We start from the raw sequence: 19131 nt of genomic DNA on the forward strand, positions 1-19131 counted from the left end.
ATTTTGAGAACCACCGGATTTTTTCTGGATTTTCTTTCTTGTAAATTTAATGTAATAACTATCTTGCCATATTATCAAGATATATACCGGGTGCGTCTCAAAAGTGGCTCACTGGTTTGTTAGTATATTATATGACATAAAGTAGCATTGATTGACGTATTCAATTGTTTTTGGTCAGTTCATGTTTCACCGGAAATGACTACAACTTTTGATTTTTAAATGGCACCCTCGGTATTTTTTTACTTTATTCGATAGAAAATTACAGGTCGGTCAAGTTTGCCCCCCGTATTAGAGGAAATTCAAAAATAAATATACCACTATTTTGCACACATTTTGCACAATTTTGCACAATTTTGCACACCATAAATGATATTTTGCACACTTACCTAAGGGCCGTTTTTTAAACGGGGGGCAAACTTGACCGTTCCCCCCCATTTGTTACGAAATTGATTTATTTCTATGTACATGGATTCGGCTAATTTTGCACAATTTTGCACACCTGTTTTTGAATTTTGCACACCTTTCTGACGAAAGTTATAAGCGGTTGAAAATTTGAAATTTCCCCCCCATCTGTGATTAAATTGAATTTTGTTTATATCAAACGAATCGGCTAATTTTGCACAATTTTTCACACCGGTTTTTGAATTTTGCACACCATCCTGATTAAAGTTATGAAAGTTTGAAAATTTGCAATTTCCCCCCCATCTGTCACGAAATTGAATTTTGTGTATATCAAACGAATCGGCTAATTTTGCACAATTTTGCACACCTGTTTTTGAATTTTGCACACCATCCTGATTAAAGTTATGAAGGTTTGAAAATTTGCAATTTCCCTCCTATCTGTCAGGAAATTGAATTTTGTGTATATGAAACGAATCGGCTAATTTTGCACAATTTTGCACAACTATTTTAGAATTTTGCACACTCTCCTGACAAAAGTTATAAGAGTTTGAATATTTGAAATTTGTCCCATTGTGTGTGAAATGTCCCATTTAAAAATACATAAGTATGAGTCATATTTCGAAAATGATGAGATCTCAGCGACGTGGAAAACTGCACGGAACTTGATTTCACCTTTTCAATAATTTATAGCTTGCATAGAAGAACATTTATGAAACTAAAGATTCTACACACAGATTTGTCTTAGCCCTCTTACTTCCTGTGAAATACCTGGCAAATTTGAAAATTTTGCATTTTTCGACAACCCTCATATCTCGGTTATCCTATACTTATCGAAAAGGTGAAGTCTGGATTCCGTACAGTTTTCCACGTCGAGATCTCATCATTTTCAAATATGACTCATACTTATGTTTTTTAAATGGGACAATTCACACACAATGGGACAAATTTCAAATATTCAAACCCTTATAGCTTTTGTCAGGAGAGTGTGCAAAATTCGAAAGTAGCTGTGCAAAATTAGCCGATTCGTTTGAGATAACAAAAGTCAATTTCGTACCAGATGGGGGAGAAATTGCAAATTTTCAAACCCTCATAACTTTCGTGAGGAAGGTGTGAAAAATTCTAAAGTAGGTGTGCAAAATTAGCCGATTCGTTTGATATAAACAAAATTCAATTTCGTAGCAGATGGGGGGGAAATCGCAAATTTTCAAACCCTCATAACTTTCGTCAGGAAGGTGTGCAAAATTCTAAAATCCGTGTGCAAAATTGTGTAAAATTAGCCGATTCGTTTGATATAAACGAAATTCAATTTCGTAGCAGATGGGGGGGAAATTTCCAATTTTTCTAACCCGCGTAACTTTAGTCAGAAGAATGTGCAAAATTCAAAAACAGGTGTGCAAAATTGTGCAAAATTAGTCGACTCGTTTGATATAAACACAATTCAATTTTGTGGCAGATGGTGGGGGGGGGATTTCAAATATTCAAACCCTTATAACTTTTGTCAGGAAGGTGTGCAAAATTCTAAAATAGGTGTGCAAAATTGTGCAAAATTAGCCCATTCGTTTGATATAACCAAAATTCAATTTAGTTACAGATGGGGGATTTTCAAATTTTCAACCCCTTATAACTTTCGTCAGGAGGGTGTGCAAAATTTAAAAATATGTGTGCAAAATTGTGCAAAATTAGCCGAATCGATGTACATAGAAATAAATCAATTTCGTAACAAATGGGGGGGAAGTTTGCCCCCTGTTTAAAAAACGGCTCTAGTTTCTCTTAGGTAAGTGTGCAAAATATCATTTATGGTGTGCAAAAGGTGTGCAAAATAGTGGTATATCTCTTTTTGAATTTCCGCTAGTACGGGGGGCAAACTTGATGGACCTGAAAATTATATTCCGAACAGAATTACTTATCATATGTCAACTTTTGAAATTCTCGCTTAATAAAAAATCCTATTTTAAAATTCAATCTAGAGTGCCATGGCTATGTTAAAAACACTAATTCTTAATTAAGGAGCCTCGGAAAAATATATTTGATCGTCTAATGTTTTTAGTGTCTTGTCCTGGTCAGTTAGAAATCAATCTGGTCACTTAGCTCAAATCGTATTTTTAATCATATCTCAATTTCTTTAAATGGAACGAAGGTGGCTCATTAGCATATTTGCAAAAAGCATTTTTTTTCGAATATTTTGATACTCTTGGTATTTCGAGTCAAATTTTCATTACGAACCGCAACCATCTGCGAAAATGTCAAAAGTTGACATATTATATGTCATTCTGTTCAGAGTGTTATTTTCTATCGAATAAAGTAAAAAAATAGAAAAATACCGAGGGTTAAAATACTAGAGGATATACTATAATAGCTTGCTATACATCATGGTACCGTATGAACGAAAAAAAAACGACGTCAGCTGTGGCTATGAAATGAAGATCGCTGTCATTTTATAAGTAAATTTATATGGGAAATGTCATCGATCGCCATTTCCCAGCCACTGGACGCCGTTTTTTTTCGATCATACGGTATATCCTCTTGATCACTAAAAATTCAAATTCTTGATCTAACCACAAGGAACTTAGAAGGGTCAGTCATTCTGTGGTCAGTCTCGATTTGGTGAGGACACTGCCGAGCTCTTTGATTTTAACGGGAAAATATCGGGAAAATTATCTTAAACGTCACTGGAAATGTCAAAGCATCTCAGTTTCTACATGTATTTTTTTTCAGTTTAGATGCTGCGGAGTGAATTCTGCCAACGAATACGACACATCACTTTGGCGCCTCCAGGCTTTAGGAAAACCATTAGCAATTCCACTCACTTGTTGCATCCTGCAAAATGTTAATGAAACGGGGGCATACTTGAACCCCGCGGCTGTTAATTTGAGTTTGTGCCAAGCTCTGGAAAAGAACCGCCACGATGGCTACAGACACATCGAGGTAATTTATTTTTCGTTTTCTCATTGAATTGTTTACTTATTTTATTGATTTTTAAATAAGTTTTCAAATAACATGAATCAAAAGTTTCTGGTAAAAAATCGATATCAACTAGTGAAAATAATGATAGACGTTGTGTGTATTAGTGGTTGGTTAAATAAAAATGTACTTCAAAAATCAAACAACGACATACCGGGTGTTGCATCGTCGAGCGGGACTTAGGAAATCCCATGTAAATTTTAATGGGGTCAATTATTGGCTTCCCTAATTATTTTAGAGAATAATTCTATTTAGGTTTATTGAAGAGCACTAAAACCCACATTCAAAAGAATAAATTTTGATATTTTTGATTAGTCCGTTTACGAGTTATCGCCGATTTCTTTTTAAATATTTCTCCTTTCATATGGCCCTGTATTTACTTATGAGCACCAGTAAAAGATAACTGTCAAATGAAGTTGTCATTTCAGAAATTTATCTATTTAGTGCTTTATTATTATTATTAAAAACTTATACCTACATCGAAAATATTAGCCATGAACCTAACCTAACATACCGAAGAAAAAGTATTGATTATTAAATGTTATTATCAAGGAAATAGTTATCAAAAAGTGTCGGACATGTTTGCTGCTCTGTATCCGAATAGACCGATACCTGGAAAATCTACAATCGCAAGGAATAACGAGAGATTTGAGACCAAAGGTACCCTAATAAATAACTGCAAATGTGAAGCAAGGCAGGAACAAAGAGAAGATACAAGAAATGATACCGACTTGGAAGTTTTATTGTGCGTCGAAGAGATCGAAAGATCAGCAAGACAACACTACACCGTTTCGAATTTTCACACGACATAAATACTATTCCTTCAAATATGAAAAGCACCAAGAGCTACGAGATGGGGACGAAATACGGCGGCAGGCGTTTTGTTTTGATATGATAGAAAGAGCAAACACGGATAGGGAATTTTTAAAAAACATATGTTTTACTGGCGAATGCACGTTTACCTTGAATAATGAACCCAATGTTCAAAATTACCGATATTGGAACAAAGAAAACCAAACACAAGTTTGTCGAAACAAGGACGCAATATCCACAGAAAGTAAATGTTTGGGCAGGGATATTCGGACACAATATTATCGGGCCATTATTTCTTAGGCGAAATTTAAAGGCAGAATATTATTTGGAACTGCTCGAAAATCATATTTTTCCTGCTTTACATGATGCCGCTAGGGAAAATCAGGAAGTTTGGTACCAAATGGATGGCTGCCCGGCACATAGTACTCTGGCTGTTCGGGAATATTTAGACAATAGTTTTAACGGAAACGTTATTGGCCTAAATCGTACAGTAAATTGGCCAGCAAGGTCTCCTGATATTTCGCCAAATGATTTCTTTGTCTGGGGCCATTTAAAAAACAGGATATACAATGATAAAAAATACCCAAATCTAGACGAGTTAAAAAATGCTATTTCTGCCGAATGCTATAGAATTTCAATTTACCAACTAGCAAATGTAAGAAGAGAATTTTATAATTGCGTGGGTTATTGTCTAGCAGTCGATGGAGGAATATTTGAACATTTTCTTAAATCCTAAAGCTCTAACAATTTAATAGTACCTAAATTAATAAGTTATTGAATATTGTAATAATACTTTATTTAACCTTGTAATTGATTATTTTATTTTACTTGAATTCATATTAATTTGTATTTATAAATACATCTTTAAGATTTCCGATGTAGGAATGAGTTTTCAATAATAATAAAGCACTAAATAGGTAAATTTCTGAAATTACAACTTCATTTGACAGTTATCTTTTACCTTGACTGGTGCTCATAAGTAAATAGGGCCATAAGAAAGGAGAAATATTTAAAAATAAATCGGCGATAACTCGTAAACGGGCCAATCAAAAATATCTAAAGTTATTCTTTTGAATGTGGGTTTTAGCGCTTTTCAATAAACCTAAATAGAATTATTCTATAAAATAATTAAGGAAGCCAATAATTGACCCCATTAAAATTTACATGGGATTTCCTATGTCCCGTCCGATGATGCAACACCCGGTATAATAATAGCTGTCGCAGTCCCAAGTCCCAATACATATTATAGAAAATATTACAAAGAATAATATTTCCTTAATTATCAATACAGTTTTGACAAGTCAGAGCCTGAAAACAAAAGCTCTTTGAGAATAAATTTGGAGTGTTAATAAAAGTGATAATTGGCATTGTGCAGAAATAGGACCCACTGCTCATTAGAATACTTAAAAAGTTCAAGTTTATTATGTATATTTACAATGAATACATCTTGTGAAAACACAATTAAATTTAATGTAAAGCGGCAAAATTCAATTATGATTAAAAAGTTTAAGCTGTGTTTGGATGTTCATAGGTCATTAATTATTCGTATAATGCCGGGACCGCATAATATGCGGGAGTTGGCGAACTGCGAATAGTAGCATTTGATCTGCAAGACCAAGATCAACACCGACCAGTGTAGTGTAAGACTTCCGCAAGATCAAAACCAAGCATGCAAGACTCTTACGGTCTAATGCCGGGTCCAGACCAAGCAGACAGAACAACGACAACACAGAAACATTCATGTTTTACCACAAAATTGCGACAAATCCAATATATTTCTGCGACATTTTTGTCTTATGTTTATTTTGTTTCAAAATTCAATACCCATTTCGAGTCGGTAAAGATCAAAGTGTCTATGTTTTGTTCGTATATTTTACAAGTTGTCGGCGCAGTGTGGATGGCATTTGCTGCCAACAGTAGTAGGAGACCAGTGAATTCACACATGGTTAATAAAACACATTCGCAACAATTAAACTTTTGACTTTGTTGTATGTTTGTCCTTGCGGTGTGGACAATTTGTCTCAAGTTTGTCTTGTCAGAATTCCCTATTTTTTTGTCGCCTTTGTCTGGACCCGGCATAGAATGCAAGACTCTTGCGTTTTATAAGAAATTACTTATTTGTTCAAAATTTTTGTTTCTTTGCCTTTATCGACAATAGGGGAGACCGAGGGGAGTTGAAACAATTTTGATGTTTTGCTTCATAGACACAATACTATAAACATCGATCTGTTGAAATTAGTATCCATTTATAATAAATTTCTTTTACTTGCAAATGAGTAAGACAAAGAGAGTTAATGTGATAACAAAAAGTCGACTTAAACGTCACAAGTCATTTTGTTTCAACACTCCTCATACCGAGGTATGTTGAAACAGAAGTTGAGGTGAGTTGAAACAGACAATTTTTGGATAGAAATAAGGATTGTGACGTATAAACAACCATATAATTTAAAGGTATTTATTGAAATATATTATTCTGATAAGCAATTGTGACAAATATATGAATGTTCGCCACCAGTGCATAAGCCCAAATCTTGCATTACAGACATTGGATCCATTTTTCTTTGGCTTTACTATTTGAATAGGGTTCAAAAACAACCAATACGATATCATTCCTCTTCTTCTTTATCTTCACTGTCTTTTTTTCCCTTTTTTCTTCTTATTAATCTTGGTCTTTTTAGGTTCTAGTTTGAATATCTTAAGTTTTTTTTTGAGCTTCAAAACTAAGGTTTTTAACTTTTTTCTTTGCCAATCTAGCTGACTCAATTGCAGCCAATTCATTTTTTACAGGACTATCAGTTAAGACTGTTGTTTGAAAATCTGGAATCACGGATGCTATTTATCAAACGAGTTTGCGATATCGTATGGTGTTTACGCGATATTGTTCGGCCTAGAACCGAATCGCGATCATGGACGTCGTTTACAAATATGCTACCGGGACCTGTAAGGCCTATTGTGTTTGTCTCCTTTCTATGTCTGCACCCACTCTCCTATACCCTGCACCAACTTGTACAACTTCTTGATAGGATGGGAGCGTAGTTCCTCCAGTTTTAGCCTTCATTATTGAAAGTCTGCAGCAAAGACTAGGTAATACAGGTTGAGCTTGTTACGGGTATCACTTGACAGCCATATGTCCTATCAAGAGACCTGTTATGCTCCGCACTTAATTCCTGCTAAGCAATAGCAGTTCCATTTTGGTTTTGGAATTAGGTCCTTGGATGAAGGCCTTGCTACGCCTGTGTCACAAATTACCTATAACAGATGCGAAAGAAAGCGACTGCATCGGAAACCGTTCGGCAAACCCGACACGCCTATTGAGTGGTGTAAATACACCAGTCGTTTAGTCCGGAAACCCATGCTGTGTCGTATTCGCTTGCTGGAGTGACATAGTGCGTGGTTATATGTTTCTTTTTAAAAACGCGTGTAGGATTTTTGTTGAAGTTTTGAACTGTTATTTCTAAGTTTTGGTAATTTGTATATCTTATTTAAAATGGGATACAAATGTGTTTATTTATAAGGAAAAAAATATATTTATAGTATAAAAAAATAATTTATTTTACAAAATTTAATTAACAATGTGACAAAATAGTTTGGTTGATTCTATCGGACTTTTTTCGACTATATAAATCTTTATTTGTAAACTTTAATACATCAAATATTTTCAATCTAATAAATCATTTAATGATATAAATAAGAGGAAATTTCTCACATGGGTGGCAGGGGCGTAGATAGGTGTATGCTATGGGGGTGGTACTATGATCAAGTTGCAAAAAAATCACCCTCGGAATTTTTTTGTCGAACTAAAACGACGGCGATTTTTCTGTCTTCAAAAAGATATAAAAACATAACACAAAAATTAAAACATAGATTTGTAAATAACAGAAATAAAAATGAAACAACGACGTTTATTAGTTAATTTTCTATAAACTATAAATAAAAAACTCTAAACTATCAAAAAAAAAAACTATAAAAACTATAAACTATAAATAAAACTACAAAACAAAATCATGTTTTCTAGAACGCTGTTTGGAAAACCTATCAATAACAGCATCAACATTTATTTCAATATCTTTATGGATATTAATTATAGTTAACCCCACTAATCTGTCCTGGCCAATAAGAACACTTTGTGTGCTTTTAATTAGGTCAAACATATTATGAACGATAAATCAACATAATTAAAAGCATACAAAGTGTTCTTATATGTCGGATATTAATTAAAAAAAATCCTTTCATAGTCGATGACTATTTCAATTCTCGTATCTCGTCAAGCGTCAGGGGGGGGTACTGTCCCCCAGTACCCCCCCCCCTTATCTACGCCCTTGATGGGTTGTCAAATTCTATAGTTTTCATTATATCAAACAGCCTCTGAAAAATGTTTTCAACTCAAAATGCCTTTAATTATGTTTGACTACATCATTAAAAAGGGTCTTCAAATACATCAATGTGATATTTGTCTAAAATTTACAAAAGAATCCGAATCTTTCGAAATACTTTCCGAAGAAGATCCGAATCCGATAACTCGAAATTATTTACCCATTTAAAAGCCTTTGATCATGAAAGTGGAAAAATTTGTTCATTTTATTTACAGGCCGGAAAAATTATTTATATTAAATTTTGATGAGTTTTGCACTGAACAAAACATTCAGAGGCTGTTTGATATAATGAAAACTATAGAATTTGACCACCCATGTGAGAAATTTCGTCTTATTTACATCATTAAATTATTTATTAGATTGAAAATATTTTATGCATTAAAGTTTACAAAAAATAAAGATTTATATAGTCGAAAAAAGTCCGATAGAACCAATAGAAAAATAACTATTTTGTCACATCTTTAATTAAATTTTGTTAAATAAATTAATCATTCTTCGATCTTTATAGCATTTCATGCTATAAATATATTTTTTTTTCCTAATCTCCTACGAACTGATATAATATGACGAGCAATCTATTAAATTACTGAGAGATTATATGCCTCGATAATATATTGGTGCAGATTATTTTCACCCAAACAAATAATAACCCAAACTATACATTGATGCGGATTGTCTATGAACTCTTTCTGAAGGCCACAGAAACCTGAACGCGGAATTCGGTGTTCTTTCGCATCTGTTATAGGTAATTTGTGCCTGTGTCCCTGTCTGTTTCTCCAGTGGAAATTTTGCTTTCCTGGATCCAGGTTTTTGTTCCACCTTAAATCAAAACGTAGTTACGCTCACGTAAGGCATTCTGGTTTAATACAGGGTACCCAGGATATCATAGACCCAGATAGCCTATTATCTTAATCCATGACTTCCAATAAGTTATAGATTGAGTTTTACATTGAATACATGTTCCGGTTTATTAATACTTATTTTGTTTCGACAGGGTTGCCAATCCAGATTGGAGCAATGGTACCGAGAGCACTACATGGCCTTCTTAGGCATCGGCCTAGCAGTAGTCCTCGTCGAATTCATAGTCCTACTCAGTACAATACTAACCTGCACCAGAGTTTACCACCATAACCAAGAACTGAAAGAGAACGCTAAGAACATGGCCCAGGATCGCGACAATGCCGGCTCAAGGGACACGATTTATCACAAAAGGGGGCCCTCGATACCCCCTGGGGCGTACAGCAACGAAACTTACGCAATGACCGACAGTTTTCGACAGAACTACAAGCTGTTGGATAAAGCATGATGGTGGCTGAAAGGCATTACCAGGCCCAGTTACGTTTACGAAGTGAACGTAGAATCGATGTTGTGGTAGATTATTACTATTAACAGAAATATAAAAATATTATAAAAAAGACCGAAATTGGCAATATTTTCTAAATATTTTACTGCCTTTCTAGCTTTTTTATAATACCTCTATAATACAAGGTGTGTTTTAAAAAAGTGTAAGTATTTTAACAAAGGTAATATAGCGTATGATCGAAACATCAATGACATTCTTCATATAATTTTACAAATAAAATAACAGCGATCTTTTATTCATAGCCATCGCTGACGCCGTTTTTTTTCGATCATATTGTATTTCTACCTCAGAAATAAGTCTCAGAAAATACGTCTATATAGGGTGTCAATATTTGGATGGAAATTGGTTTCTGGGAGTTTTTTTGAAATGGGAAATTTGATTTTGATATGTCAATATGACTCCTACTTGTAGAGGGCGCCACCTACATATTTTTTAACTGGTTTGAAGAGTAATAACTTTTCGTACGTACCTGTATAAAACTACTGAGTAAAAAATATAAATTTACGACATTTTGAACGTAAAAAAAGTATTTTGGCAAAAATCGCTACGAGCAATGGTTCCATTACGAGTCAAAAGTTCGACAAGAACTGTTTTATGATCATTTTTAAAGAAAAACTTCTCATTAATTTGAAAAAATAAAGTTCCCGGCCTTAAAAATTTATCATTTCAGTCAAATAACTATACAGGGTGGCGCCTCTCATACGCCGCGGAGGCTCCAAGGAGAACAACAGTTTGTATTGAAGTGAAATTTTGTGAGAATTTTGTTTGAAATTTTGTGAGAATATGTAGGTTAATTTAGAGCACTTTTTAAAAATATAGTGAGTTCTACAGGGTGTTCCCAAAAAAGTTACATATGAAAGTTGTCTTTTTTGTTATGGAACACCCTATATATTAATTGATTTTCGGATTCTTTGAGCAAGATAAAGATGACTTTTATAAGAGAAGTGACTAAAATGTAAGGTTTTTGACATATTTAACATTTTCTAGAAATAAAGAACATTTTTTAAATTACAATAAAAGCTACCTAAATTGGAATTTATCTGGTATAGCCTGATATGTAGTTAAATTAACTATTGTACTTTAAATTAAATTAACACTTGATCCAAAATGTTAAACAGGGTGAGACAAAATTAATATTGAACATTGGTCACCTGCTTTAAAAGCATGTTACTCTTTTATTTTAAATGAAACACCCAGTATATTATTCGATAATCAATGGAGAATTCATGTCTTTTCAAAATAATATTAAGGTTGCCTACCCCTCACACAAAGATTTTCCTAGATATTTTCATTTACATGATTTGATCTGATAAACCGCCACCCTGTATACTCAACATGTTTATTTTCTGCCAATAATGACATGTATTGACTAATTCCATTCTAGATATCTTGAGAACGGTTGCTTGTAGCGATTTTTAAGAAGAGACATTTTTTACGTAAAAAATCACGGTATTTATTCAGAAATTTTATACGGGTACGGACGAAAAGTTATTTTTTAAAAACAGTTAAAACACTTGTAGGTGGCACCCCCTACAAATAGGAGTCAGATTAACATCAAAATCCATATTTATTATGTCAAAAAACTCCCAGACACCAATTTTCATCCAAATATTGACACTACTTCAGAAATTACTTGGAAAAAATCTATAAAAATAAAAATGAAATTTTTACACCCTGTATCTCCGAAACTAAGCGTTTAGGACATACATTTATATGCACTTTTTAAATTATTTTTATCTGCAGAATATGCTGCCGAAGTTTCCGGATTATAGTTCGGGCCACCCTGTATAATTCTAGATAAATGCACTGTATTTATTTTTTAACATACACCTAACATATACAGTAGTTAATTTCTACAAAACTGAAAAAATCAATCTTGTTTATTTTCAATTTATTTAAGAATATTTTATTTTATGTCTATATTTTGGAATTATTTTAAAATACTTGCACTAATTTAAGAGACATCCTGTGTAACTAGGCGTATTTTTATATATACTATTCCAAAGATTAAGTTAATTTCTAGATAAATAGAAATAAGAGTGTTTAAAAAAATTGGAAGACTGCAATATTCTTAGTGTACTATTTAAAATTATAACGTATATAAAATAATAAAATTTGGCAAAGTATTTTATTTATTTTTAATATGCATTCTCTTTCAAACAATGCTTAAAAGATTTTGTAATTTTGTACCTACCCCTTATAATAACTTAGTGTAATAGGTTTTTTGTGCCCCACAAAGTCTTTGTACCACGTCTGTCCAATGAGAGGATCCCTGACACTGACAGTTATGTCTATCATTTTATTTCACATGCAAATTTTATTTCCTGTCATTTTTGGGTTGTCGCAGGGTTATCGTCAGTCAAAATCTTCCCCGATTCCATCCCGATTCGTTGGTTGGACAGACTATAGAGATAAAGATAGAGATCTTGATAAACAGAGAAGAAATAGAGAAAAGATACGAATAATAACGGAGTTTTTAATAAACCGTTTTTAGTCACCCTATATAAACTAAGCAATTATCAAAAAATACTTCTAGTTAAGAGGCATCAATAATTTGGGGTTTTTCAATTTTTATAGAACTTTATAAATGTGTAGATAACTTATTTAAACACTAATTAAAATTAAACTAAAAATAATCATATGCTAAAAACTTAGATCAGACTCTGTGATGGTTTTCTAGAAATACAAGTTTTATAGAAAATCTCCTCAAAAAAATATACATACTACAATAACTTTATTGTAAACGCATATTTGAGTCATCCAGTATATCTATTAAAAGTTTTCTAAAATAGTCTATACTCTCTCTATTACCTCAAGAGTCAAAATCTCAAATAGTAAACCAGATATAGAACTCATATATTTGGTCACCTTGTATATTGAAAATGATCATGCAGATTATATTAGTACATCTAAAAATTTAAAACCAAATGAAATTTAACTTTATATATTTTTATTATATTTTTTCTAAAGAGTATGTCACTGTAAGAAAATATCGCCAAATAAAAAGAAAATCAACATTGTAAAATAACAATTTTCTTGCATTATTTTGAAATTAATAAATTTGCCTCCATCTTTTGTTAAGTCCGAAGACTTCTAATTAATATTTTACCGTTCTCCCGACAGATGCCACATTAATGGAGTATTGACTGATGTATAACTGGTTATCTAATAACCGGCGCAAAACTCTATAATTGCTCTTTTTCTGGCGCACGCGGTAGTCTATATGCCCTCTCACCTTTTCTCATCTCACATTCACTTAATAAATTTCAGTATATCGTTATTTAGCCTGTGACAGGTGGCTGCACTGGAACGCATCGAAAATGGCCGCGGTCGATAGCCAGACGAAGTTAGCGTCTGTGTTTTTGAGATGAATAGATCTAGTTTGAGAGACTGAAAGTGTATTTCGCACCCACAATCTATTGTTTCGAAAGGAACGCGCGTATGCTCTCGAAGAACAGTGTCTGCGAACGGTAGTTAAGGTAATTCAAGTCGGTTAATATACAGGACGAGCAGTGCAGAAGAGTCGTTCAACTCGAGTTTGTTGTTTTTCTTTTTTAAACGGTTTATAAACAAAATTTCGAGTGACGATTTCGGGGAATGAGAGGACCAAAAGGTCGTGTGTTTTAAGAAATAAGAGTTTAGTGCCCTGGCAATTGATTTTTGTGTGGAAAATTTTGTTTTAATCGTTTAGTGTTTACTGGTTTTGAGAGGACTGTATGAACTAAAGGACATTCATATTTCATCATTGAATACAGCTGACTAAGTTTGATAGACAAGATACTGAATTTACTGTATCATAGTGTACGTTATTTTACCTTTTTCTGACCGTTGTCAGGGCTATGGTCAGTGTATAACTGAAGTCAACAATAACAACAATACTATTGAGATTTACATTTGGCTTGTCTCGAGGATATGCTCTCCAAAGACAGTGATTTGCACTAAACTGTGTCCAAGCAATGTAAGAGAGAAATTGGTAGGTCAACACACTGGATCGAGCTAGCTCTGGACCAGGGGGTTGCCTCGACGGCGGTGGGGCACATCCCTCCGTCGTCCCTCAGCCCCCAGGACTGCCCCAGCTGCATGCTGAAGTCACTCCTAAGCAGGCTGTGGTAGAGAGGTAAATTTGATTTTCGCTTTTATAAAATAAAAACTAAGGAAAGAGTACGCATATCAACAAACTTGATCTGACCAATAAGTAGATTCAATTCAACTGACATGAAATTTGGTTAATCAGTGATGTTTGATTGTTTTTTACATGTTAAGATATAAAATAAAGTATACCAATTTGAATTTGCTGGTTTTGTTTTACCATGTTCTTGAGTCTTGAGATACCTATTAATTATTGTCAAGATAGGTACCTACTAATTTCATTCCTTGTAAAGTTAAATAAAACTTGTAATACTGACATATCCCATTTATTATTACAAGTTATAAAAATTAAATGGGGAACAGGGAACAAAAATAGTTCTAGTCCAATTTATACCGTATAATCGAAAAATAAAACGGCGTCAGCGATGGCTATGAAATGAAGATCGCTGTCATTTTATATGTAAAATTATATGGGGACTGTCATCGATCGTCATTTCCAAGCCAACTACTGGACGCTGATGAGTTGTTTGTTGTTTTGTTTTTCACAACCATTTTTCTGAGATTCACAATAATTTCAATGCCCACCTAATTTCAGTCCTGAGGTCCTGACAAAATGTCTTTTTTTATTTATTACCCCTTTAGAGAAAAATTTAGAAAAAAGCTAATTGTAAAATAAACATTAAATCGAGCACTAAATAATACAAAATAAATTAACACAGAAAAGCATAACAAAGTGACAAAAATTCAAATACCTATATCAAGAGAAAAATCAAACAAAACTAATAAAAAAGTGGTTTCAAGGTGTTTGTTTGATGCATTAATATAAGTCTGTATGTCACTCTTTCCTTGGTCTTTTGTACTTAATGCAAAGAATATTAATATTCTTTGCTTAATGTTTTTTTTCTTTATTATTTTACTATCTTCCTCATTACACCTTTCCAATCACAGATGACCTTGTCAAGTAGATTGTTCTGTTGCTCATTACTTTCATTTAACGAATAAAACAAGAGTTTTTATAATTATTGCTGTTGAACGAAGTGATCAGGGTTAGAATTATTCAAGAATTTTTCAAAAAGAAAATCAAAAATCAGTTATTTTTATAAGAAATGACCATTTTTCATATTTTACCTCGTATTTTACTTAATTTTTGAATACTTAGTTGTTAAGAGTATCGAATATACCGGGTGCGTATCAAAAGTGGCTCACCCCTATAACTTTTTTATTTTTTCAGATAAAAAAACGAGATTTGGTATGTTAGTATATGACATGAATTAGGATTGATTGATGTACCTATTAAATTCTTTTTCTCCACTTCCTGTTTCACCGGAAATGACTACAACTTTTGATTTTTAAATCGCACCCTCCGTATTTTTTTAGTTTATTCGATAGAAAATGACACTCTGAATAAATTGACATATCATATGTCAACTTTTGACATTTTTGCTTAAAACAAAATTGTATTTTAAATTTCAATCTAGAATCTGCCAAGGCTGTGTTAAAAACACTAATTTTTGAATCAAGGAGCCTTGGAAAAATAAATTTGATCGTTTAATGTTTTTAGTGTCTTGTCCTGGCTGGTTAAAAGATGAACAAATCGTATTTTTAATCATACATATCTCAATTTTTTCAAATGGAACGAGGGTGGCTCACCAGCATATTTGGAAAAAGCATTTTTTTGCGAATAATTTGATACCACACACTTGGTGTTTTGAGTAAAATTGTTATGAATTGCACGTCGCAATTTCAAATAAACAACATTCGAAAATGTCAAAATGCCAAAAAATCATATTCAGAGTGTACTTTTCTATTGAATAAAGTAACAAAATACCGAGGGTATCATTTAAAAATCAAAAGTTGTAGTCATTTCCGGTGAAACAGGAAGTGACTGAAAACAATAATTGAATACGTCAATCCATCTTAATTTATGTCATATTACTAACATACCAAATCTGGATTTTTTATCTGAGAAGATAAAAAAGTTATAGGGGTGAGCTACTTTTGAGACGCACCCGGTATATGTATCACCGAGTGTATCACTGAAAAATCTACAAAACCGTATGATCAAATAAAACTGGCGTCATCGATGGCTATGAAATGAAGATCGCTGTCATTTTATATGTAAATTTATATGGTGTCATTTCCCAGCCAACCGTACGCCATTTTTTCGATCATACGGTATAAATTCAGATGACAGGGTATAACGAAAATACCACCACTATTTATTAGAATTTTTACCCTCGTTTTTACCTAGTCTCAAGTCCGTAATAGACCGATTATTATAGGTTCGTTCCAACATCACAGAGAACTGTTCTCGGTACGGTAACACGTCTGCGCAGTAAAGAAAATGCGTTCCAACCAGAGTTGTAACAACTAACAACCGTTAGTGAACCAGTTCCCGAACGGTGATGTCGATACCAGCGTGAAAGGAAGAATCAAAAGAACTGACCTGCGTATTAAGTACTGTGTGTCAGCTGATTATTGTTTATTTTTAATTTTTGCTTATTTTTGTTTGGCGTTGAAAAAAAAGCACGAAATATATATTTAAAAAAAGTAAAATACAAATAACTGAATGAATATTCTATTCCGGAATACTTTCAGGCGCCGAGCTGGTCCCATCTTCATAGGGTATTATAGTAGTAGTAGTACTGTCTTCGTCAGTTTCTATTTCCAAATCAGATATATTTGATGTATCATCTGGTTCTGATTTTGAAGGATGGACGTCTACCTCTACGGGTTCTAGTGGTTCTGGAGGAGTTTCATGTTGTTGAATATCATGCTCCATATCCACTTTTTGTTTTTGTAGTAATAAGTTATTGTTAGGAGCTACGCACATTATTTTGCCGGCTCTTTGTGCAGTTAAGCGATTCCTTTCCGATCCGATTTCTTGCAAAATTCGGATTTTTGCGAATATTCGCGATTTTGGGACCGAATATTTCGGAAATTTCTGAAATTTCCTGCAAAATTCGAATGGAAATATTCGCTACCAACATTACTAAACGAGGCAAAGGTAATTTATGAATTTACGTCCAATAAAATCCAAAATTCGAAATTTATATCGAAAATATTGCCAACCATATTAATAATTAAAAATTAGGTTATGACTTTAATTCTGAAATTAGTTCGCTAACCGTTTCAATACGTTTGTAATCGTGACAGAACTGCCAAAGTCGACACGTGCGTACAAATTCGATCCCTGCGATCCCAATTACTGTTCTAGAACGGTACAAATTTGTATGTTGGAACGAAGCTTATATCAAATAATCTACAGGGTGGCAACTCTCATACCCGAGCACTTCAAGAGGAACGACAAATTTTAATAAAATGAAATTTTTGGCGCATATAGTGCCAAAGATAAAGTGCGCATTATATGGGAGTTTTTTTTATTTATTGCTTTAGAGTTTTATCCAGAGTTAAAGTTATTATTGTACGATAAACCCCAAATATGAAACCACACAAAAAGTATACACGCTAAGTTATATAGGGTGAGGCAAATGATATTGAACATTGGTCACTTTTGGTTTGGTGAGAGCAAGTTTGTTTGATTTGATTCATGATTTCAATCGATCGAACCCTGGAATTGATCTATTCTATTTTTCCATACAGGTTAAGGAGACGTATAGAATCATACAGGAAAAGACAGACTGACTGCATGCCGCGTTTCGATCAGTCCTTTTCAGGACTGTGCGAGCAGAATCTGCAGGACACCCTGCACCTAAAGCAGAGGTTTCTGGATGCCAAGGCCAAGAGAGTGTCCAAAGCAAAGGACAAGAAACAGGAAGCCATCCAGAGCAGTGTTCACGTGGTAAGTGTTTAAATACTCAGATTTGTTATTTATGTACCAGAATTGAATATGTATTTTGCAACTAACGGTTGATAAGAATTTATTTATAAATATACGGTTTACATTATTAGGTGATAAGTTGTTTGATAGCAATTTAATACAGAAAGCAACATTTTTTTTTCGGTTTTATCTGTAAATGCTATTAATTATATTTGTGATTGCTAATATTATTAGACAAGCTAATTAATAAATATAGCAGTGTTAATTTTTTTAAATCACGTTTTTGTCAAATCGGTGTTTTTTTCTTTTTAGGGGGTGTCCATTAATTACGTGAGACGTTATTGACACTCCCTCCCCCACTGGTGAGATGTCTCGTGATTTGTCTCGACCCCCTCTCGCCTCCCTAATCTCACGTGAGATCTTTCAAAATTTATATTTTAAGTAGGTATAAATCCGTTGGATTTATTAAAAAAAATTGGCGCCGGGAGGCACGTATAGCTGCCCATACTAAAATATGTTAATAAAAAGTTGGTAGGCAGTTAGTTCTTTTAGTTAAGTAAAGGAATTTTTTCAATTTTTTTTATCTCAAAAACTGCGTCTTTGACAAATTTTGTTGCAAATATTATTCCTAATCTTAAATTGAAAAGCGCGTTTCGCTAGCTACTGTAATTTTAGAGCTACGATTTTTAAAAATTTTTAACCCCCTCCCATATCCCCTTACCAACCCCCCACCCCCAAATTTGGTTAAAATCGGTTTTGCGGTTTTTTGAGTTATCGTGTTATAGACGGACAGACAGACACACACCATGAGAAAATATTTTGTATTTAGGTCATTTATGACCCAAATAACCGAGGAAATAACTCATTTTGAGTGAAATTAAAAAAACTTTTTTCTTCTTGATAGCTTTTAATCTTAATAGCCTACCATACCTGTTGGTATGGTCGGCTAAAAATTGTGTGTGCACTATGTGTATTGAAGTGAAACTTCTTATTAATAGCTATTAAATTAAAGGATTTGAAGGACATCTTTGAAAAAGTGTAGTTTGAAATGTTGAAAACGTAATATATTAAAAATATATTTTTTTACGCGTAACATAATTTTTTACACGTAACAAATAGTTTTTACGTGTAACAAATAGTTTTTGCGTGTAACAAATAGTTTTTGCGTGTAACAAATAGTTTTTGCATATAACAAATAGTTTTTGCGGGTAAGAAATAGTTTTTTACGTATAACAAATAGTTTTTTACGTGTAACAAATAGTTTTTTATGTGTAACAAATATTTTGGTTTGGTTTGGAATAGTTTTTTAACTGTAAGAAACAGTTTTATACGTGTAACAAATAGTTTTT

The 19131-nt window shown here is 33.2% G+C and overlaps 2 protein-coding genes across 3 annotated transcripts in view; both read left to right on the plus strand.

The window, feature by feature from the left end:
• The window catches only part of LOC115888298 (tetraspanin-11), a 46612-nt gene extending 36303 nt beyond the window's left edge, over positions 1–10309 (plus strand). Inside the window, exons 4-5 of the mRNA XM_030907976.1 lie at positions 3118–3327; positions 9544–10309. Of these exons, the coding sequence (XP_030763836.1) occupies positions 3118–3327; positions 9544–9855 (522 nt within the window). The 3' untranslated portion in view covers positions 9856–10309. The remainder of the gene's footprint in view (positions 1–3117; positions 3328–9543) is intronic.
• Positions 10310–13217: 2908 nt separating this feature from the next.
• The window catches only part of LOC115888292 (neurogenic protein mastermind), a 206404-nt gene continuing 200490 nt past the window's right edge, over positions 13218–19131 (plus strand). For both annotated transcript variants that reach the window (XM_030907968.1, XM_030907969.1), the window contains exons 1-2: positions 13218–14029; positions 17605–17803. In XM_030907968.1, the coding sequence (XP_030763828.1) occupies positions 17651–17803 (153 nt within the window). In that variant the 5' untranslated portion in view covers positions 13218–14029; positions 17605–17650. The remainder of the gene's footprint in view (positions 14030–17604; positions 17804–19131) is intronic.

Source organism: Sitophilus oryzae, unplaced genomic scaffold, assembly GCF_002938485.1.
Source record: "Sitophilus oryzae breed Bouriz unplaced genomic scaffold, Soryzae_2.0 scaffold_706_pilon_pilon, whole genome shotgun sequence".
NCBI classification, from domain to species: domain Eukaryota; kingdom Metazoa; phylum Arthropoda; class Insecta; order Coleoptera; family Curculionidae; genus Sitophilus; species Sitophilus oryzae.